The sequence below is a fragment of the Acanthochromis polyacanthus genome, chromosome 11 (genome assembly GCF_021347895.1).
Source record: "Acanthochromis polyacanthus isolate Apoly-LR-REF ecotype Palm Island chromosome 11, KAUST_Apoly_ChrSc, whole genome shotgun sequence".
In the NCBI taxonomy this organism is placed as follows: Eukaryota; Metazoa; Chordata; class Actinopteri; family Pomacentridae; genus Acanthochromis; species Acanthochromis polyacanthus.
This window is the reverse complement of record NC_067123.1, coordinates 17,606,109-17,628,477: the sequence shown is the minus strand read 5'-3', so window position 1 is coordinate 17,628,477 and position 22,369 is coordinate 17,606,109. Positions and strand designations below refer to the sequence as shown.

The window sequence follows — 22,369 nt, the reverse complement described above, 5'->3', positions numbered from 1 at the left end:
CTTGTTGCTGACCCGGTGATGCTTATATCTGATCTTGGCTATGGCATATCGAGGTAAGTGACAGACAAAGCTCTAATGCAAATATTTTTGACATAACATGACCTCTAAACAAACTCAGCAAATTGTTTGGACACAGGTTTTAGTCAGTCTTCGGGCCAGACCACTAGCCACAGAGCGGTGCTATCAAAGGTGTGTCTGTTTTCTGTCAACTTAAAGGCAATTTAATGATCTGAGGAAAGTGTTCAAACAGTGAACTCAATGCATTTCTTCTTACCATAGACTGCGGGTGTTTTGCCAACCACTGTGTCTCAGCTGCTGTCTGCTGCTCACATCCACAATGACGCCTTTAGTATCGGTGATCTGGAACTCAGCCAGGTATGAGTAATATTATTTTAATAACATAGATTAGAGGATTTCAGGTCTCGATTGTACACAGCGTACAAGGAAGGACTTCAAAGTCATGGATCCAATGATCATATACTTGGCAGCATTAAGGACTTGGAAACAAATGACTTGTATCTTTATTTGGAACTGAGGCTTTGGACTTTAAAGGACTTTATAAGCTTAAAAATGAAGAGCTTTTAGCCACAGAGTGACTCTCTAGGGTGTGATTAAGCTCCATTTAGTGCAACTTTGAAGGCAGATAATTTCAACCTCCTTCATGAAAGTTTGATGGAATGGCTAAAGTATTGTGTGACAGCCTTGTATATCCATCCATTGTCATCCTCAGTTATACATCCAGTGAAACTCTACTGACATTGCAGATATTCATGTGCCTCCTGCAATGAAACAAGAAGTGTTCCTGGCCTATGGCAAGCTTTTTTATTAACATTTATGGGGATATCTGTTGCAGATATCCATAATTCACTTCTTCCTAGAACATTTACGGCATTCCTTTAGGACAAACAACTTCTCCTTTGTCATCAAGTTTAAGTGTGAGGGAGTCTACAGTTCAGCTGATACAAGTCCAATGTTTGTCATTTTGTTTATGTAAAATGAAAATTAATGGCAATAGTTTAACTAATAATCCAAAAGGGGAGATTTTCTTTCTAAGAATGCTATTGCAGTCATCGAGAAGGTTTGTGGATATCAAAAATATAGTTGTGAATGTCTGAAATAAGTGTGGATTGAAAGAATTTAATTGTGGATAACTGAAATGTTCTATATGACTAGAAAGAATTGACTAAATCAACAAATATTTGTTATATCTATTCTACGCTACAACGGCTCACCATAATGATCAGCAAACACTGATTTGTTAGGAGAAGGCCTCGTCCAGTGAGGTCAGAATATACTGCAGACAGTAGAAAAGGGAAATATCGTCTGTAGAAAGTTCCAGTAAAGGGAAAATGGTATGTGTGGTATGTGAATGTGAATTGTTCTGAGTAGCAGTAGCTCTGTTTCACAAATGAGGAGTCTCAGTTAAATGTTCATAATTTTCTAAATGCTGGATTTTTCCGCAACAAGGTGACTTAGTTTCCAGTAATTTAACTTTAGAAAATGTACATTTAACACTTTTACTGTTTGTGTTGTAAAAAATTTATTTAGTTTTAATAAGGTTATGTTAGATCCCAGTGATTAGTCTGTGGTACTACCTTTTGTTATTTGTCACTTTTTTTCAAAATTTAATGTCACTTTTTATGTCCTTCGTTACTTAAAAATCAAATCAAAATATACTTTATTAATCCCGAAGAAAATTGAGGTTTCTAGCAGCGGATTACAATACAATAAGGCATAGTGAGGTATAAAAGGTTAGAAGATGTAAAAACAACATGATAGAAAAGATAAGAACAATCCCAGGGACAGGAAGAGATTTGAAAAGCTGTTCAACTCATCCCCTACCAAGAAGAGTTTCTATGTTGTTTTTACTGTACAGTTGTGCCCGTTACTGTAGACGTGTTACTCTGAATGTTACATAAAAACTTTGAAAATTTGGACAAACCCATGCCCTTTTCAAAAGCTTAATCATGCACCAACCATGCTTCTTTAAAACTGTCTTGTTAACTTGCCAGAAGAATATCACAGCATCTTTTAAGTTGCCAAATTCTTCAGTGGAATTTGTCCTGGGGGAACGTTGTCCTCTGTGGTTCTTCTTCCTCTAGGTTTCAGTCGTGGGCATCGTCAGAGGATTTGCTCCGTTTGTGACCAACATTCAGTACTCTGTGGACGATATGACCGGTCCACCTCTGAAAGTGATGCAGTGGGTTAACACAGAGGCCAGTGGCATTAACATGCTCCTTTTGATGGAAAACAAATAACAATGCACATTGTAGTTTTGTGATAAATGATCAGTTTTGAATTTTTTCTCACAGGACTGTGCACTGATGACCTCTATTCCAACTGGAGTTTATGTGAAGGTTGTAGGAAGTCTAGTCTACTTCAGTGTAAGTAATTAATAAAAGCAAAAGATTTGGAGATGATGGGTTGCAATGAACAGTGAGTACTGAGGTTCTCAATGATTTTGAGAAAGGAAATGTGACCTTCCATATTTTTGTTTTCCCATTAGGGTCAAAGGTCATTGCTGGCAAAGGATATTCGTCTTATCAAGGACCTGAATGAGATCACATCCCACATACTGGAAGTGGTTCAGGCCCAAATGCATCTTTCTGGAAAGGTAATGGAGAACAAAGTGAAATATTCAGTGACGAACTACGGACATTTATTGAGAAGAATTCAGATAGTGAGATACAAAAATTCCATTATAAAACAGAAGTTGATACTATAAGGTCAGACTACAAAAATTCAGTCACAAAAATTTTTCTCGGCATATAAAATTTTGTAAAAGTAGCGTGTCCTTGTGCCGTTAGCATTTGATGTAAGCTAATAAGTTTGTTAGCTGCCCTTTGGCAAAATTGTTAGGTCTTTATCGTCCTTTGTCAGTAAAGTTTTACTGAACAAAGTGGTGTGCAGTGCTGGGGAGAAGTCAGAAAGTTGTACAGTAAAGAGAAGCTGCAGGAGTGGTTTTGACTGACCACACTATACTGTAGCCTCTGGATGATGCTGATGTGGAAGTACCTTAAACCTGCATTTTTTTCTAACAGCCAGCAGGGGGCGACTCCTCTGGTTTCACAAACAGATTTGTCTAGAATTCTATGAGAAAATGATTGTATTTATCACTTGATCTATTACCTCAGTGAACATCTTCCTGTTGAGTTTATGGTCTCAATCATTAGTTTCAATGACCCTTCAATCCATGATGATGCTCATGTTTGTACATTTTGGTCCCATTTAAAGCAAAATAACTTGAAGAGCAGAGTTTCTTTTGAAGGTAGAGCCGCCTTGGGATTGACAATTCACTAGCATACTGACGTACATGGTGTTCTAGAGTTCTCAGTCAAGTCCATCTCTTGCTTGTTATGTCTGGTTTCAAAAGACCGAGAGGACGATAGCAAAATGCCTTCACCTCTCACTGCAGTCCACAAACCAAAGGGTTAAGAAACAGTCATCCATCCATGTATAGCCATCTATTGTATACAGTCTGACCAGAACCTGAAAACTATAAAACGGTAGTAAATGAAGCATAAACAGTGGTGTGACTTATTTAGAAAGGCTAATAAGTGAATTGTTTTACACACCATGGTCTGGCATCTTTCTTTGCTTTCCCTGACCTGAAAGGGGCCACCTGTCTAGAACACAACCAGTTTGAGAACCAGAATTTCTCTTGTGAGACGCACTGATTGCGGTGTGATCGCTACTTATCACTTGTGACATTGCAGAAATGCACGTTTTGGATTTACTGTGTGTTCTTGTCGTTTATCCAGGTGTTCGATGTGAACATGAATACCCCTGTTGCCTCACTGTCCAGTAGGTTGAGAGGTGGACATCCTGAAGGCATGTTGTCAAATGGCTTGTCCACCATCCAAGGACAGGTAAGTGGGGTTCCAGTTCCAGTTCTGGAAATTAATGTTTCTCACTATTTTAGTTGCCTTGCTGTTTCATGCTTCCACACATGGACTAAACATTATATGCAAAAAAAAATTCAACATTGACTATTGGTTGGTGAAAAATAACTGCTGGTTGCCGCCCGTTGGTTGGAGTATAATTGTTTGATTCCTGTGTAAGGTGTTGCAGGTCATCAGGAGGTTCTCGGTCCATGAATATGGCATCAGTTTGTGTGACCTGAAGAGACAGTTGGATTACCTCACGATGATGGACATCAGGTATCTGATTAGTTTAGATCAGCGGTGTCAAACTCATCTTAGTTAAGGGGGCACATTCATCCCAATTTGATCTTTAGTGAGCTGCACTCGTGAAATAACAGCATAATAACCTATAAATGTTTCCTTTGTTTTAGTCTAAAAAAAAGGTAATTCTGAAATTGTTCACATTTAAGGAATTATCTTTTTATAAAACATCATGAACAACCTGAAATTTCATAGGAAAAATTCAGTTTCAAAAACATTATGCCTCAGTTTATCATTTGCATATTCCAACTTACAGATTACAAAACCACAAAACGTTCAGTCTCGGGTATCTGGAACTACTTTACTTTATGATCAAAATGACAAAAGTCGGACAAAAAAAGAGACAACAAAACAACAAACTAGACAAAATATTACAAAAACAAGACCCAAAGCGATTAAAAAAAAAAGGACGACCCAAGCCAAACAAAAAACAGACAAAATGACAAAAGTAAGACAAAAACAACAAAGGGAAACATAAAATGAGACAAAAAGGAAACGTAAACCGACAAAAAGATGAGACAAATGACAAGTCAGACAAAAAACAGAACAAACTAGATGAGCCCTCAGTAGAGGGCAGAACCACGCCCATGCATGATACTCTGTATCAATTTTGATCATCCTACATATATCCCTTCCTACTTGATCTGCTGACCTCTAACTCCACAACTGAGCAGGGGACCTTAGACTGATCTTCAGTGCCAAGTTTGATTATCCTGACTTCAGCACTTGCAGAGATATCTGACCGGACATACACACACACCCACATACTTACCCAGCCAGATACCGAAACGAATGCAGTAACCCCGCTGATGTAGGTCAGGCGTGGTTAAAAACAACAAGGGCAGGATTGGACCCTCCAGTGGGCTGCTTTTGGCCTGCGGTCTGCATGTTTGACACTCTTGGTTTAAATATTTCTGATGGCATTTTAGGCAGATTGTGGAAATACCCACATGATTTTATTTGTTTTTTAATTTTACATTGGTCTAAGGGCTTTTTTTAAAATTGTCATTATTATTATTATTTTTTAACAGAAATCCTTTAAATGGTCTAAATTTTCAGACCAATGTCAGTTTTTGGGTCCATTTAATGGTTTGAATTTTCACATGAGAGGTTAATTTGGACACAGATATTGTTTTTAAAATGTAAAGTTTTCTGTGATTTGGCCTTTCGTCCAACCGGACACACAGTTTTTAGGAATAGAGCTTTAAAAGATGTTCCTTTCTGTCAACATTTGAGCCTCCTCTTTCCTCTTCCTGCTTGTTGTTGGCCTCATGATTGTGTTTAAGTTCTATTTTCTTTGGATTAGGCCTTAGCTTTAAGGTGGTTGTGTGCTTACAAGGGTATATTAAGGACTAATGTTAATTTTTTGCTTTTCTTTTTTAAAAAAAAAAGGGATTCTTGTTTCACACTTGCATATATACGGTATACTATAAATGTACATAACTTTGGATGCAGGCAATCTATAGACTGTGTGTGCTAGACCCAATTCATATACATTTTTTAAACTTTATATTGGTGACACGTAATTTCATGATGTGCTCTTGTTTTTGTTTAGAACTTCCTTGGCTGTTCTGCTAAATGAAGGTCATGTGTTTTGTACCATTGATGAGAATCATTTCAAGTCAGCAGTCTGCTAGTCTGCCTGATGGCTGGTGGAACCGTCCTGGACTGTGGCTGATCAGGGTGTTCACACCACCCACACTTTAACAGTAACACATTCTTAGTTATTCTGGTTAAATGTGGTTATTTAATATACTGTAGCTGATGGTTTAGTCCATCTTTGTGTACTGCTGATGAAAGCGTACGATGGAGAAACGGTATCATTTGTTGGTTGTTAGTCTGCTGATGTATTTCTCAGGCTCTTTTTGTTAATTATTTTGTTTATGTACTGAATTTGTGAAAACCCTGAAAAATGATGCCATAAATGACTGCCTTCTAAAATAAACTACAGTCCCCATAGTCTGTCTGTTCAGTCCTCAGTTTCCCAGCATTCAATGGAAAAAACAAGTGGGTGAAGATGGCAGCAAAGCTGAACAGCCACACGCCTACTTTTGACTGTCCGTCCTGGTAAGAGCTGCATGAAGTTGTCTTGTGATAAACAGGAGCAGCTGTGAGAACATATTTGAACACATGTTACAGTGAAAAACGGCTCAATATGACTGTCACTGTTAGCTCGCGCAAGTTACGTTCACTGAAAGCGACTATCTACTTGCACCAAACCCGCCTTGGAATCCCACTATTTAATCTTCATTAACTTACTAGCAAAAATGTGAAGGCGGTACAGCACAATTTCTAGTTATTTCTATGTCATTTGGGTGTTGTTTTGACTTCGGCATATATGTTATTCAATATACTGCTCCAGTTTAGCAAAATAACACTATTTATCACATAGTTCTGCATAGTCACTCTCTAGCCACTTAGTGGTACCTGCAGCTAAAATTCGGCCATTTTTAACATTAAATTCTGTCTCTAGCAGAAGTCATGTGAACAAGGTAACTTAACAGCCACATTAAAATGTGTTTGACAGTACAGCAGTAAAGTAACACAGCAGGTGGTACAGCTAGTTTAATCTCGTATTTGATAACTTGCCAAAGATAATCTGTCATTTAATAGGTTTTTGAGTCTCATAATGCTGCTACTGCTGATCCTTAGTAGATAATCTCATGCAAGTTATGAAAATGACCTATCTTAACATTTTCATGACCTGTTATAGGTCATGACCTAATGTTGGTATTCTCCTGACCTACATATAGAAATGAGCTGTAAGCAGGTTGAGACATTAAGCCTTTCCCAATAGTACACTCTGGTGTCAGCTGCTGGGCTTAAGGGATATTACAGAGCAAGCCTAAACTACATGAGGAAATCTGCATTGTGCAATAATGTTCAATACAGTGATGAAGAGATGATGTGATGAATCCACTGAAGCGTATCACTGCTGCAGTTCCTATTCTTTCTGCTGTGGTATACACTGCTGATGTAGACCCTAAACATTGAATGGCCTCTGCCCACTGAACAAAGAAATTAACAATTTCCATTGTGCTTTTATTGAACAAATTGAACAGAACCGCCAAACTGATACCAGATAATCAAAGAATACCTATCGGCTAGCTTTCATTGGCCAGATGATGTTAATACATTGCTGAAATGTCCAGTTTCATTTTGAGGATATTATTCATTTTTCTATTGCAGTGACGACGAAAATACAATTAGTCACTCAGCACGACTATCTGTTCTCAGGAACAGTCACACAAAGTCTGTAACAGAAATCATTGTGTGGCTGACACTACTGTAGACATGCTGAGTCTCAGTTAAAGTGAACCTTACAGGTAGCTGTCATGCTTCGTCATAGATAACAGAAAGGTTAGGTCAGTACAGTACTACATAGTGTATTTTCCTAATAATTGGTCTGGCAGGAGGGGTAAATCAAACTATACCTGCTGCCTGTTTTAATGCCTCTCTGATGTAACGCAACAAATATTTTAGAATACTCTTGAACAGGGTGAGTAAACTTAATGAAGACTTGATTACACAGTGTTAGTTCATTTTGCAGAATGATGATTATAAGTATCTCTGTGGAAGTGTTGATTTAAATGTGGAAAGCAAAGCTGCTGTTTAGCCTGCGGACATTTCTGTCCACGCCAGCACTCCCACTGTTGGAGCACGGCATTCATAGGCGTTGGCTTGCTGTGAGTGCGTGCAAGAATTGATGTTATGCAACTGAAGCTATTAGATATGAATGTGGTAAGTCCCGTCTGTTGATGCTGAGCAAGTCTGGGCAGCAGGCGGCCTTGTTAAAGAAAATGCAAATCTCCCTGACGTCTGCCGTTATGTAGATGACACTGACCTGAGACTGGAGATCTGTTCCGTACAGAACTTTATTTATCAAACTGTAGAGATTTGAATTGCTCATACTTAGTAGGTACTCAGGTTTAATAAGAATTGCTTTACTTCATTTTAATATGAGCACTGCAGTAATATAAAATTTGGCCTTCAAAACACAGCTGCAACATTGATACATTAGTCACAGTGTTTACTGGTTTAACCCCTTTTTCGCAATGGTAATCGGAACTCTTTTGCAAGAACAGAGTATTTTCCGTCTGTTCCACCTGCCCTGCTGTACTTGTTGCTTTACAATAGGCCTTATTTTGTACTAAAGCAGTTAACTCTTGCTGATTATTGGTCTTCTGGTTGATTAACCAGTCGTGGCAGCTCTGCATTTTTCAGGCATCACCATGCTGCAAGCTACATGCTTGTCAGATTGTCCAAAAACATTTGAAACCTTCTTTTCAACATCCAGTAGCCAAACTAGACTGTCCATTTTATGCATTTGCTAGGTGTGCAGAGAGTAGATGCGAGGTTTAGCAGAAGTTCATGTTTGGATGATCCATCCATCCTTTATCTATACACCGCTTAATCCTCATCAGGGTCGCGGGGGGCTGAGTCTTTCCCAGATGAGTTCGGATGAAGGCACTCTGGACAGGTCACCAGTCTATCACAGGGCTACACATAGAGACAATCACTCTCACATTCACACCTATGGACAATTTAGATTCACCAATCAGTATGTTTTTGGACTGTTGGAGGAAGCCAGAGTACCTGGAGAAAACCCACACATGCACAGGGAAAACTCCATTCAGAAAGAATCCAGGCCAGGACACGAACCAGGGATCTTTTACCTGCAAGGCGACAGTACTAACCACCAATACACTGTGCAGCCTGTCAGGATGATCCATATTTAGAAATCCCATGTTTTGCTAACCAGGATCACTTAATCCATCTTACTTTTGTGCCTTTTTATTTATTTATTTATTTTTTTACATAAGTGGTGGATTTGATTATCCTGATTCAGATACAAAGACTTAAAATGACCAGCTCTGAATTGTCAGTGCTCTAAATGGGACCACATATCACAATGTAGGCTGATAGGCCTGTAAGGAACAACAGGTAGAACATGCAGCAAGGCTGACTTTAACAGGTTTTACTAAAATAAACAAATACATTCTAGCTGTTTAGATAATGTTTTAAATCATAAAAAAAAACTACAATGTCCAATAATAAGCAAAATAAGGAACATTTAGTATCCTTAATTTTCTGACAGAGTTTTTGGAAGCCCTCCTTTTAGGTGCCTCAGTCATCGACACAAACATTTTTAAACAACACATACTGAAACTTTGATGTAGACCAAAACCAACACTGGATTATATCTTTATTTTCATCCCATTTTTCAGATTTGATCAAATTGCAAAAAAAAAGGCTACTTGTAGTCACCTAGGTCCAGATAATACATCCTCATGGCTTTATTCAGATTCAGAAAAATTTATTTGTCCCCAGGCGGCAATTAAAAAGGGCACATAGAGCAGACAGTTTTTGATCCCCTGACCTTGCTGCAGCATTCACAGCAGGTCAGTATTTAAAATGTTCCAGTAAAATAGCGTAACATCCTCTTAATTGATGAAAAAACTACTTTCAGTCGTTACCTATTTGGATTTTTTTTCTTTTAGAACCCTGCTTTAATGAATGTATTTCACATACTTTTGCTTCCTACAGAATGATTTGTAAAAATCTCTTTACAATTTCAGTTTGTTTGATTTTTGACCAAATATGCAAAACGCATAATGTACTACGTTTCCGTCAGCCTCCTTTATACTTTGTGTTTAGTGCTAATTAATTTGTAAATAGTTTCATTGTGGCTATATTGGTGTGCTGACATTAACATCGAGCCATGTGCAGACCACAGTCTCTCTAATTTTGAACTCAGACGTCCATATCTGAGGATTTTTATTCAAGGTGAAAGATTTGTAATAGTTGGTACTAAGAAAAATACATTCAATCAACTCACTTAGAACATACATTTAATCCCATCCAGTCTAGATACATCAAATACATCTTAGTCAAATTAGGGAAAGCTGTTTTCCTGCCATCAACTGTGTGCAAGTAAGTGCAAAATAATAATAATAATAATGAATGCCTTCTAAAACAAACTACAAAGTCCTGTACATGATATATCTCATGAGGGATTACACCACAAACACAGCTTGTCCATGCTTCTCTCTGATTCAGACATATTCACACATTTACACTAATTGCAGAATTTGTGAAATTTTTCAAATGAATTGATGAAAATGACAGCAGCAACAACAGATAACTCTCTCCAGCAAATAGTGTTGCCATGACAACATTGTCAAAGATGGATCACTGTGAAGGGTCTCCAGCTACACTGTGTATTCACTGTCATCAATTTATTGATAAATGAAAGATTTATTTCAAAATAAAGAACAATATGTGATTTTATATGTATATATATATATATATATATATATATATATATATACACACAGTGCCTTGTGAAAGTATTCGGCCCCCTTGAACTTTTCAACCTTTCACCACATTTCAGGCTTCAAACATAAAGATATAAAATTTTAATTTTTTTTCAAGAATCAACAACAAGTGGGACACAATCGTGAAGTGGAATGAAATTTATTGGATATTTTAAACTTTTTTAACAAATAAAAACCTGAAAAGTGGGGCGTGCAATATTATTCGGTCCCCTTGCATTAATACTTTGTAGCGCCACCTTTTGCTGCAATTACAGCTGCAAGTCGCTTGGGGTATGTCTATCAGTTTTGCACATCGAGAGACTGAAATTCTTGCCCATTCTTCCTTGCAAAACAGCTGGAGCTCAGTGAGGTTGGATGGAGAGCGTTTGTGAACAGCAGTCTTCAGCTCTGCCCACAGATTCTCGATTGGATTCAGGTCTGGACTTTGACTTGGCCATTCTAACACCTGGATACGTTTATTTGTGAACCATTCCATTGTAGATTTGGCTTTATGTTTTGGATCATTGTCCTGTTGGAAGATAAATCTCCGTCCCAGTCTCAGGTCTTTTGCAGACTCCAACAGGTTTTCTTCCAGAATGGTCCTGTATTTGGCTCCATTCATCTTCCCATCAATTTTAACCATCTTCCCTGTCCCTGCTGAAGAAAAGCAGGCCCAAACCATGAGGCAGCCGCCACCATGTTTGACAGTGGGGATGGTGTGTTCAGGGTGATGAGCTGTGTTGCTTTTACGCCAAACATATCGTTTTGCATTGTGGCCAAAAAGTTGGATTTTGGTTTCATCTGACCAGAGCACCTTCTTCCACATGTTTGGTGTGTCTCCCAGGTGGCTTGTGGCAAACTTTAAACGAGACTTTTTATGGATATCTTTGAGAAATGGCTTTCTTCTTGCCATTCTTCCATAAAGGCCAGATTTGTGCAGTGTACGACTGATTGTTGTCCTATGGACAGACTCTCCCACCTCAGCTGTAGATCTCTGCAGTTCATCCAGAGTGATCCTGGGCCTCTTGGCTGCATCTCTGATCAGTCTTCTCCTTGTTCCAGGTGAACGTTTAGAGGGATGGCCGGGTCTTGGTAGATTTGCAGTGGTCTGATACGCCTTCCATTTCAATATGATTGCTTGCACAGTGCTCCTTGAGATGTTTAAAGCTTGGGAAATCTTTTTGTATCCAAATCCGGCTTTAAACTTCTCCACAACAGTATCTCGGACCTGCCTGGTGTGTTCCTTGGTCTTCATGATGGTCTCTGCACTTTAAACAGAACCCTGAGACTATCACAGAGCAGGTGCATTTATACGGAGACTTGATTACACACAGGTGGATTCTATTTATCATCATCAGTCATTTAGGACAACATTGGATCATTCAGAGATCCTCACTGAACTTCTGGAGTGAGTTTTCTGCACTGAAAGTAAAGGGGCCCAATAATATTGCACACCCCACTTTTCAGTTTTTTATTTGTTAAAAAGTATAAAATATCCAATAAATTTCATTCCACTTCACGATTGTGTCCCACTTGTTGTTGATTCTTGAAAAAAAATTAGAATTTTATATCTTTATGTTTGAAGCCTGAAATGTGGCGAAAGGTTGAAAAGTTCAAGGGGGCCGAATACTTTCACAAGGCACTGTGTGTGTGTGTGTGTGTGTGTATATATATATATATATATATATATATATATATATATACACTACTGTTCAAAAGTTTGGGGTCACTTAGAAATGTCCTTTTTTTTTAAAAAAAAGAAAAGCATTTTTTCCAATGAAGATTACATTACATCAATCAGAAATACAGTCCAGACATTGTTAATGTGGTAAATGACTATTCTAGCTGGAAACGGCAGATTTTTAATGGAATATCTACATAGGGGTACAGAGGAACATTTCCAGCAACCATCACTCCTCTGTTCTAATGCTACATTGTGTTAGCTAATGGTGTTGAAAGGCTAAATGCTGATTAGAAAAGCCTTGTTCAGTGGTGTTAGCACATGAATAACAGTGTGAGTTTTCATGGAAAACATGAAATTGTCTGGATGACCCCAAACTTTTGAATGGTAGTGCATATAAATTAAATGATAGTCACTGTACTTTAGGTTTTTAGAAAAGTTCTATTGGTCTTGATCCTCCTTTGAAAACCAACATGAATGTGACATGTATAGAAAAATGACTGACACATTAACCTGCACGTTGACTATGCAGTAATCAAACGGAATTCAGTACTTTTTACCATCAAACAAACCAGCTTTTCAAAAATAATGAACTTGCTTCCAGAATGTGTGTGATAAATATTTTAATAAACAGTGAATCTTTTTGTTATCAGGGCAGGAAAGCCTCCCCCTGGACTTCACCTGGATGTGGTGAAAGGAGACAAGCTAGTGGAGGTGAGATCAATTTTCTACTGCTCATCAACCTCAAGTGTGACCTGACTGACCCCAACCATGAACTGAGCAGTCTCACAGCACAGAGGCAGGACGTGTGCTGGCCGCATTCAAGGACAATGAGACGGGAAATAAGAATCAGTCTAGGAAATATTTGGTTTATATTTAATGCATTGTCACCACAATTTCTGTTTCACTTCTTCTGTTATTTTGCCTCGTGAACAAAATACATAGTGTCAGTTACAACATGTGTGATGCCATACATGCTAAACCAGCACCACCGGTTCTGTTTCACAGGCATTTGTCCAATATAGATTTACAGGGACACTTTATGCTCAACAGAAAGTGAATCTGCACTCACTGGCCACTTAATCGGGTACATTTTGCTTGCAAAATGTTGGACCCCCTTTTACCTTCAGAACTGCCTTAATTCTTCGTGGTTTACTTTCAATAACGTGTTGGAAACATTCCTCAGAGGTTTTGATCCATATTGACATGATAGCATCACACAGCTGATGCAGATTTGTCGGCTGCACGATCTGGTGACTGTGGAGGCCATTGGAATACAGTGAACTCATTGTCATGTTCAAGAAACAAATCTGACATGATTTGAGCTTTGTGACATGGTGCTGGAAGTAGCCATCAGAAGATGGGTACACTGTGGTCATAAAGGGATGGACATGGTTAGCAACAATACTTGGGTAGGCTGCGGCGTATAAACAATTGGTACCAATTTGGTACCGAGGGGCCCAATGTGTGCCAAGAGAATATCCCTCACACCATTATACCACAAGCAGCATCTTTAATCTTTGATACAAGGCAGGATGGATCCATGCTTTCATGTTGTTTACACCAAATTCTGACCATCTGAATGTCGCAGCTGAAATGGAGACTCATCAGACCAGGCAATTTTTCCAATCTTCTTTTGTCCAATTTTGGTGAACCTGTGCCAATTATAGCCTCAGTTTCCTGTTCTTAGCTGACAAGAGTGGCACCCAGTGTGGTCTTCTGCTGCTGTAGCCCGTCTTCTTCATGGTTCGGCATGTTGTGCGTTCAGAGATGGTATTCTCCATTTCTTGGTTGTAACCAGTGGCTATTTGAGTTACTGTTCCCTTTCTGTCGTCTCCAACCAGTCTGCCCATTCTCCTCTGACCTCTCACATCACCAAGGCATTTTCATCCATACAGTTGCAGCTCACTGGATATTTTCTCTTTTTTGGACCATTCTCTGTAAACCCTAGAGGTAGTTGTGTGTGAAAATCAAAGTACATCAGCAGTTTCTGAAATACTCAGACCAGCCCATCTGGCACAAACAACCATGCCACGTTCAAAGTCACTTCAGTCCCATTTCTTCCCCATTCTGATGCTCAGTTTGAACTTCAGCAAGATGTCTTTACCACGTCTTCATGTCTAAATGCATTGAGTTGCTGCCATGTGATCGACTGATTAGTTGTTTGTGTCACCAAGCGGTTGAACAGGTGGACCATATAAAGTTGCTGGTGAGTGTATGAGCTGACACTAAAATTGATATTTGTCCAACAACACTATAACAGGTGATGTTATCTTCTATTTACATAAACATTTTTGACAAGGGGCTTGTTCAAAGACTAAAGTAGTGACAAAAATTCTCCCTAGTGGATTTGTTGAAATTACAGCTTCTTCTACTCTGTTTATTACAGCTTTGTCTGCACTACTTTCTGATGTTTATTTACTTCAAGGCAGTTAATGGGAAAAGCCTAGTTTTCATGTTGTTGTTTGTTGTATCTCTTGCAATATTTCCCAAAGTTTGCTTCAAAATCACCAGACGATTACATTATTTTTCTTAGATTTACAGTCTTATATGGGTTAATGATCCATTGAAATTTTACATGTTGTGTCAGATGAGAGTAATACTCTGGTCTTGGGTGATCCTGCAGAAGCTGATAATTGATGAAAAGAAGTGTTACCTGTTCGGGAGGAACCCAGATGTGTGCGACTTCACAATCGACCATCAGTCCTGCTCACGCGTCCATTCAGCTCTGGTTTACCACAAGCACCTGAAGAGAGTCTTCATCATAGACCTCAACAGCAGTGAGTCAAAGCCCAAAGCATATCCTCTAAATCCTGATTGCTCTATTACATATTTGTGATGTGACTGGGTCAGACTACCCTGTGTTTACTACATTTTTCTGTCATGCAGCTCCAGAAGCTTTCCAAATTTGGTGATTGTTAAAACCCAAGCTACGCCTCTGACTTAACATTTCAGAATGACGATTCCAACCTTTTAAAAATTCTTAATTCATTGTTTTTGAACCATTTAGACACAAGACTAAGTCATAGATAAAGCCTGCTCTTTGGTCCTGCTGTTTCTTTTCCAGCACATGGGACTTTTCTGGGACGAATCCGTCTGGAACCACACAAGCCCCAACAGGTCCCATTGGACTCCACCATGTCATTTGGGGCATCTACAAGAGTCTACATTCTTAGAGAAAAACCCCAGACCCAAGGCAGCGCCGCACCGGGAGAGCTGAAGGCAGGGGAGGATGAAGAGCTGAAAGGCCTGCTGGGATTGCCTGAAGAGGAGACTGAACTAGATGTGCGTGAAACTAATCTGTGTGTGCCGCTGTTGGTTCTCAGTAGGGTGTTAAAAAAAGTCTCGACTCAAAGGGGAACCCTTTATTTCTCTGCAGGAGCTGCTGAATGTGAGCAGCTCCTAACTCGAGACGCATTTGCAAAAGAACAGCCAAATTTTTTTTTAGCTCTTACAAAGTGTAAGACTGACAGGTGTAGACACATTAATAATTTATGGCTTGTGCTTGGTTTTCATTTGGGATAAAAGGAGGTTACCCCAGACAGCCAAATCCAAAGTCCAACTGCTGGGAAGAATTAGTTTTGTTTCTTTTTTTTCATCCAAATGTGAGTCTAGACTTTCGAGACAGCCTGAATGTTATTTGTGGACTTCTCTAGTTAATCTGCAGAACTTTGGTTCACCAAAACATTTATCTTTGACCATCATTTATAGTTTATTATTAGACAGTGTCGTATGTTAGATTGTCAAACAGATATTAAATTTTACACTAGTTCTATGAAATATTTGCTAAGTAACAAACCACCTTCCAGTCTATAACTAAAGGAATATGTAGCCATTTAGTTCAAAATAGTGATGAGTGGAATTGTTTGACAAGCACTGTTATTAGAATAGATTATCCACTGACAAAAACACGCAGGGCTGCCGTACTGCACAACCCAAACAGGCTTCAGGTTGCTAAACCAGAGGTGGTTGTTTCCTGTGTTGCAGTGAATTTAAAAAATGGTAACACGCAGATTGTAGAAGAGAAGGAAAATACTGAAACTTGAAAAACTATGTGGAACATACCAAATAGAAGTCGTGGTGTTGTAAAGGAAATAGTAGTCACGCTAAATGTTGATATGATTTATTTTTTTCTCTTTTTACGCTGTGTATGAAATTAATACAAACATTGAAACTTCCCCTGACACTTTTCCAATGATCCTGACCTGAACATTTTTTGCACAGCACTGTGTTTCTCTAAAACTTGTTAAAGATTGTCCAACTTTTTTGCACTAATCTGGGTGCAGAACCTGACTGAGTTCAACACCGCCCACAACAAGCGCCTCTCAACCCTAACCATCGAGGAGGGCAACCTCGACATCCCCAGGCCCAAGAGACGGAGGAGGAGTTCTCATGTGTCCTTCAGTGATGAAGAGGAAGTCATTAATCCAGGTAGAGACACATACATATACACTGATGAAATGCACACATCAGAAATGTACAACCATGTATCAAGTCTACAATGATGAAATCACTACAATAACTGATTGTGCACTCACCGTATCTCAGACCAGGCCATGAGTTGTTGTTTTTGATGTAATGTGCTTCAATTATGTATTTTTATGCACATTTCAAAGTGTTGTGTTCGAAGAATTTAATGGAAATGGCAAAATTTGGAAAAACTTCCTTAGTTGCACAAAAACGCTTTCTGTGGTGGGTTTGAACCTTTTTTGAAAAAGAGTAATGAACTACACCGATCAGCCACAACATTATGACCACTGCGCACCTTAGTTTATTCACTTCAAAGCAGTTAATGGACACAACTTGAATTTGCTTTTTTTTTGTGGCATTGAAAAAGCTTGCTTCAAATCCACTTGACTGTTACAATGGTGCTATCCTTTTCATGTGTATGGATTTGGTTAAACACGTAGTTCATGCAACTTTTTGTTTTCTGTTGTTGCAGAGGATATTGATCCCTCTGTTGGACGCTTCAGGAACATGATTCAGTCAGCAGTTGTCCCAATAAAGGTAAATATGAGGCTCATACCAACCCTCCAATCCTTGTTCTGCATCCATGATTACGCTGGGATCTGCATGACAATGATTTTGCCAAATCATGACAAGTACATGACAGTCTTTGTGGACCCTACCATTTCTTGTGTTCCATGTTAGGAGTCATGCAAGTGTCAGCAGAAGGCAAAAGTGTATTAATGTTCGGATGAATAGAAACATGTGCGCTGTACACTTTCGCTGACTACGAATTAGCCTCAATAACAAAACTACACTTCTGTAGTTCCTGCAGCTGTTGATGCACAGTGAGGGAGTGCAATCAAGTATTCAGGTTGAAGTATGCACCACAAAACTGCAGCATCCACAATTTGAGTCCCAGCTTGTCTGCTCCTTTGTGCATGTCAGACCTTTGAACAATAACTCATTCTTTGCATGATGTGACATTTGGTCAAACCTTAGAGCCACGCTAGATTCACCTTCAAGCATAATTTAGAAACGTCTTGTTTTCTTTTACTTAAAGCCATTAAGTGTTAAAGCTATAGGTCATTTTAGCATCTTCCACACATTTCTGATGACTTGTTTTTATGTAGAAAAACAACACTTCTTAAGAGTACTGTTTAGTACACTTCTAAAGAGTATTGCTTTTGATAATTCAAACTGTCTCAGGAGATACTTTGAATTCAGGAGCGATTCAGAAATCTTTATATTCCACGCGTTATGGTTTTAAGTAATGATCCAAACTGCCTGCAACATTAGCTTCCACTGTTTAAATGACTTAAATTGACAGTTAATGTCATTCAGTGTCATTCAGTCATTAGGGTATTGTCTAATCAGTTATTAGATTATAAAATCTCAGAAAACTGTTAGTGGTCTGAGGATTTTATAAAGGCAATCAGAAAGTTTTTATTTAGTCTTCACACACCGCTGTGGTGGACATGTTTTACTGCAGCAGTCTATTATTTGCCTTTTGATTTCAATCTTCATAGGCCAAACATTCTGCTATTTAAAATGATAAACTGACAGTGTCTGTGTGTCTCTTGAAATAGAAAAAGAAGATGGAAGATCATGGCTCACTGGGCCTGGAGGCTGCTGTACGTAGGATGCAAAGCCTGCCAGTCAGTGGAGGTCTGTATGGGGACCTTCCTCCCACCAGCCATGAGGGAGCCACCCACCACCACCCTGTGGCCCAGGGGGCTGCAACCGTCCTGGGGGGTTTGCCTCTGCTGCTCCCTAACCTCGCTCCTGAGGTGGATGTGACGCCCACCGCAGCAGAGCCACCCGTCACCTTGAACGGCACCCCAGCTCCAGGGCCGTACGCTGCAGAGCCTTTGAATGAACCATGCAAAAAGAAATACGCCAAAGAGGCCTGGCCTGGGAAGAAGCCTGCCCCGTCGCTGCTCATATAGAAGACCTCAGGTGACACACAGCCTTCTTCTTCTGGCAGCCACATTTCAAGTCCACACTGAGCCATCTCCACAGTATAAAGTGCTAATTTCATTTTCCACGTCAGTGATCCACCGTATTTTCTGCTAGCACTGGCTTGATAACTAGCTTTCAACACATTTTTGTCCAGTCTGATTTATAACCCATAAGTTGCTTTTGTGCTCTTAGTTTGAATCCATTGAGCCAAAGTTTCAGCGTCCTGTCCTCGTCTATCCGAGCACAATAAAACCACAAATGAAAAAGCATTGGATTTACCCAGTAGCTCATCTTAATGAGGGAGCAAAAAGCTTGCTGGAGCCTGTAGTGATGTACAGCAAATACCTTACTGTGCTGTAAAAGCAAAAAACAAAAATAAAAATAATGAAGCAAAATGTAATACAGGCCATATGTTAGTCAAGCATGGAAGCCCTTTAAAAATCTGGAGGCCTTACCTGGTGGTGATAAATTACTGTGTCACAACAATGATATCTGGATCTGATCTTGAGAAACGTCTCTCATAATCAGGAGATAATGTACAATTGAATACGAGACAGGAACTAGCAGCTGCCTCTCCAGATTCTGTGCAACTTTTTTTTCTTTAAGGCTCGTGTCCGGGGTTTGAATCGCAGCGTCTCCCAAAACACTGTTGGTCCCTCCCTCTGATTTCGCCCCTTTATTTGTGCACACGCAGTACCTGAGAGAAGTGCCCGGAGTGCTGCAGCATCTCGCCTGTTTTGCTGTTTTCCACTCTTCTACATTTAGTACATTTAGTAAATAATAAAGGAATTACGTTAGAATTCTGTATTGAGTCTAACTTGTCCTAATACCAAAATAACATGAATCTGCTAGGACGAACGAGTAAAGTTTCAATATGTGATTACACTCGTGTATCCCTCTCGATGACGTTGTTTATCAAACTTAGTGCATTTACGCGTGTATATGTGTTACATTGTTTATTTATTTCTATCTAAGGTTCAGAATTGCATGATTCCTCTGACGAAGAGTATGTCCCAGACGCCCCAACATCTTCCTCCAGAGGTCGGGCATCTAAACGAAGCCGTCAGGCGGGCTATGGAGGCTGTGGTCGGGGAGCGACGTGAGCACCCCGAGCCAAAAAACGTCCTGCAGTCTCTTGGCCTGACAAGCCGTGGGATTGCTAACTTTTCTGGAAGTTGCTGATCCCTGATGCTCTCTCCTCCACAAGCAAAACAAATGTGCGCGCGGTTGCGTAGTGCGTAGCTCGCCCACCTCTGCATGGGCTTGCTTGCTGTGCGCGTAACCGTTGATTGACAGCATGACAAAGCTGAAGCTCGAACTTGATTGGTCGGCAGCGACCGGCGCTTTTTGGAATAACATGGGGGTCTATGAGAGGAAGGCAGACCTCATGAATAAATTTCATATCGCGTCATACTAACATTATATTATAGTATCGAACTAGACTAACACATTTAAGCTTTGTTAAACAGTGATACATAAATTGAAAACAAACGGAAACTCCGGACACGAGCTTTAATTTGGTGGTAAGATTTGGGAGGGTTGTTGTAAGTCTACTTACAAGGACTACTTTTTGTATCACCGGTGCAGTTTCCACCCTCAAAATGTTGGGCTGTATTCTAGATTTTTAAACTGTAAGGGACGTCCTGAGGAGGGGCAGAGCGAGGAAAAGCCTGGCCACCTCACACAGCCAGCAGCTTGTTGGAGGGTTGCGTACGGACTGATAGACGTGATGTTCTTTCCTCACCCTAATTTCAATTGTGATGTCAAAAAAATACGCATAGCTCGGATCAGTGGAGGGTTTCATTTAAACGCTCCCTATATTGAAATCCTCATGATAAAAGTAAGAGATCAAAACAAGTGCTATTTGATCTACAGCGATTTGCCACGGAGTTGCCAGTCTCTGTGCTACCTCTGTGTGAGTAACGGTCTCAGCTGTGAGGCAACATCACTACGTCTGGTGAAAGAGGCAGCAGCATGTCGGTGTTCTAAAACCAACCACATATTTCACATTCATTGTGAAATACACTTTCTGAGGATATCACTATGTCTCATAGTTGCAAATAATAATACTTGGAAATCATTGGAAAAAAGTCCAGAACTTGCTTGTGAAGAATCGGATTTTTACATTTTCCTCAGTGGTAGTTTCGTGTACGTTAAGTGGTACAGAAAGGAGCTGTTAATACCTAATTTAGCCTATGTACATTCATAATGTTGAAAAAACTGTTTTAAAACATTCCTCTGCAACATCAAGATCTCCTACTGTCCCAAACTAGAAAGAAATATACCATATTAACGGAGATAGCTCGATAATTCTCTCTTAATGAGTCTCAATGAGGGTGATTTATAACCACGTTTCTCATAATGTTCATCTTTTCTCACAATTTTGAATTGGTAAGCTACTGGAAGAGTCCGCTTTGCCTGTGAATGGACTTTTGTGTTACTAAACTACATGTTCTGTTACCACTGGTAAGCATTGTGAAATTAGCGTATGTACTCAAAGCAGCATTAATTGATTTTTTTTTTTTCCTTTTTTGACCATTCAGATTCCCTTGTACCTCCGTTTTGGTCACCCATACACTACCGTTCAAAAGCTTGGGGTCACACAGAAATGTCCTTATTCTTAAAAAAAAAATTTTTTTTTTTCAATGACGATAACATAAAATTAATCAGAAATACAGTCCAGACATTGTTAATGTGTAAATGACTATTCTAGCTTGAAATGACTGATTTTTAATGGAATATCTACATCGGGATACAGAGGAACATTTCCATCAACCATCACTCCTGTGTTCTAATGCTACATTTTGTTAGCTAATGGTGTTGAAAGGCTAATTGATGATTAGAAAACTCTTGTGCAGTTATGTTAGCACATGAATAAAAGTGCGAGTTTTCATGGAAAACATGAAATTGTCTGGATGACCCCAAACTTTTGAACAGTAGTGTAGCTCTTAGATACTTTGTGGTTACCCTGATGAGAGGGCAGTTTGGAAATGGTATTGATGTGGGAATGTCACACACACACACACACACACACACACACACACCCCACCCCACACACACACACAGTTTATTAATTCTATGTCCATTTCCCTCTACAGCCGACACCCTTTTCACATAATACATGAAATTAATCACATGAAAACATTGATTATTGCTACTTAAATATTTATTCACTAACATACAAAACTGAACATTTACCGAGAGCCTTCTGTCTGTTTTTTCACATGACTAGTAAGAAATATAGACATTACATGAGCAGTGGACCGTTATAATGACTCCAGTCATGGATGCTTGGAGATCCCAGTATAATGAACTACCATTCTCCTCCTAGAGTGCACAAAAAATACTGTAACTGTAAGCACCGACTTTAATACATTGATGAACGTAGAGAAGGCGGAAGAATCCGTATACACTTGTTCTGCCTTCCTGTTCTTTAAGGCTTATTTAGCCCAACTTATAATGCTTTATCCGTTATCCTTTTCAAGTATAAGTGCAACTCTTTGCATAAATTTGGTTCTTACATCTCTTTCTGTCCTCATATATATTTTCCCAGACCACCCTTTGTATAAATTGTTCTTTGTGTGAATTATATTTGGTCAGTAGCAGATTTTTACTCTTAAAAATAGGATGAAAATGTCACAAGCCAGGAAAGGAACTGCAAATATACCTGTAATAGACTGTGACAAGGCTATGAACCGCGGGTGAAGATTGACTTCAAAGGAACTCAATAAAGAAACCGGTATTTGTGACAGTAAAATCAACGTTTTTTTTCTCTCTTT

The 22,369-nt window shown here is 39.3% G+C and overlaps 3 protein-coding genes across 3 annotated transcripts in view; 2 read left to right on the top strand and 1 right to left on the bottom strand.

The window, feature by feature from the left end:
• The window catches only part of rpl15 (ribosomal protein L15), a 345,074-nt gene that overhangs the window by 253,888 nt on the left and 68,817 nt on the right, over positions 1-22,369 (bottom strand). The window lies entirely within an intron of this gene.
• On the top strand, positions 41-5,821 carry LOC110968027 (replication protein A 32 kDa subunit-like). The gene is made up of 9 exons (XM_022217825.1): positions 41-53; positions 137-189; positions 280-375; positions 2,103-2,216; positions 2,313-2,384; positions 2,507-2,614; positions 3,762-3,869; positions 4,063-4,160; positions 5,740-5,821. Exons 1-9 carry the CDS (start codon positions 41-43, stop codon positions 5,819-5,821), a joined length of 744 nt encoding a protein of 247 aa, XP_022073517.1.
• Positions 6,121-19,370, top strand: ppp1r8a (protein phosphatase 1, regulatory subunit 8a). Its single transcript, XM_022217829.2, has 7 exons — positions 6,121-6,251; positions 12,836-12,896; positions 14,809-14,962; positions 15,250-15,467; positions 16,469-16,613; positions 17,125-17,189; positions 18,218-19,370. The coding sequence occupies exons 1-7, from the start codon at positions 6,202-6,204 to the stop codon at positions 18,575-18,577; spliced, it is 1,053 nt and encodes a 350-aa protein (XP_022073521.1). The 5' UTR covers positions 6,121-6,201; the 3' UTR covers positions 18,578-19,370.

Coding starts and splice junctions, on each gene's coding strand:
- LOC110968027 (XM_022217825.1), top strand. Junction 2,217..2,312: donor TGCAGTGGGTTAACACAGAG/GCCAGTGGCATT, acceptor TTTTTCTCACAG/GACTGTGCACTGATGACCTC. Junction 4,161..5,739: donor CTCACGATGATGGACATCAG/GTATCTGATTAG, acceptor GTTTTTGTTTAG/AACTTCCTTGGCTGTTCTGC.
- ppp1r8a (XM_022217829.2), top strand. CDS start 6,202: ATGGCAGCAAAGCTGAACAGCCACACGCCTACTTTTGACTGTCCGTCC. Junction 12,897..14,808: donor AAGGAGACAAGCTAGTGGAG/GTGAGATCAATT, acceptor GTGATCCTGCAG/AAGCTGATAATTGATGAAAA. Junction 14,963..15,249: donor CATCATAGACCTCAACAGCA/GTGAGTCAAAGC, acceptor TTTCTTTTCCAG/CACATGGGACTTTTCTGGGA.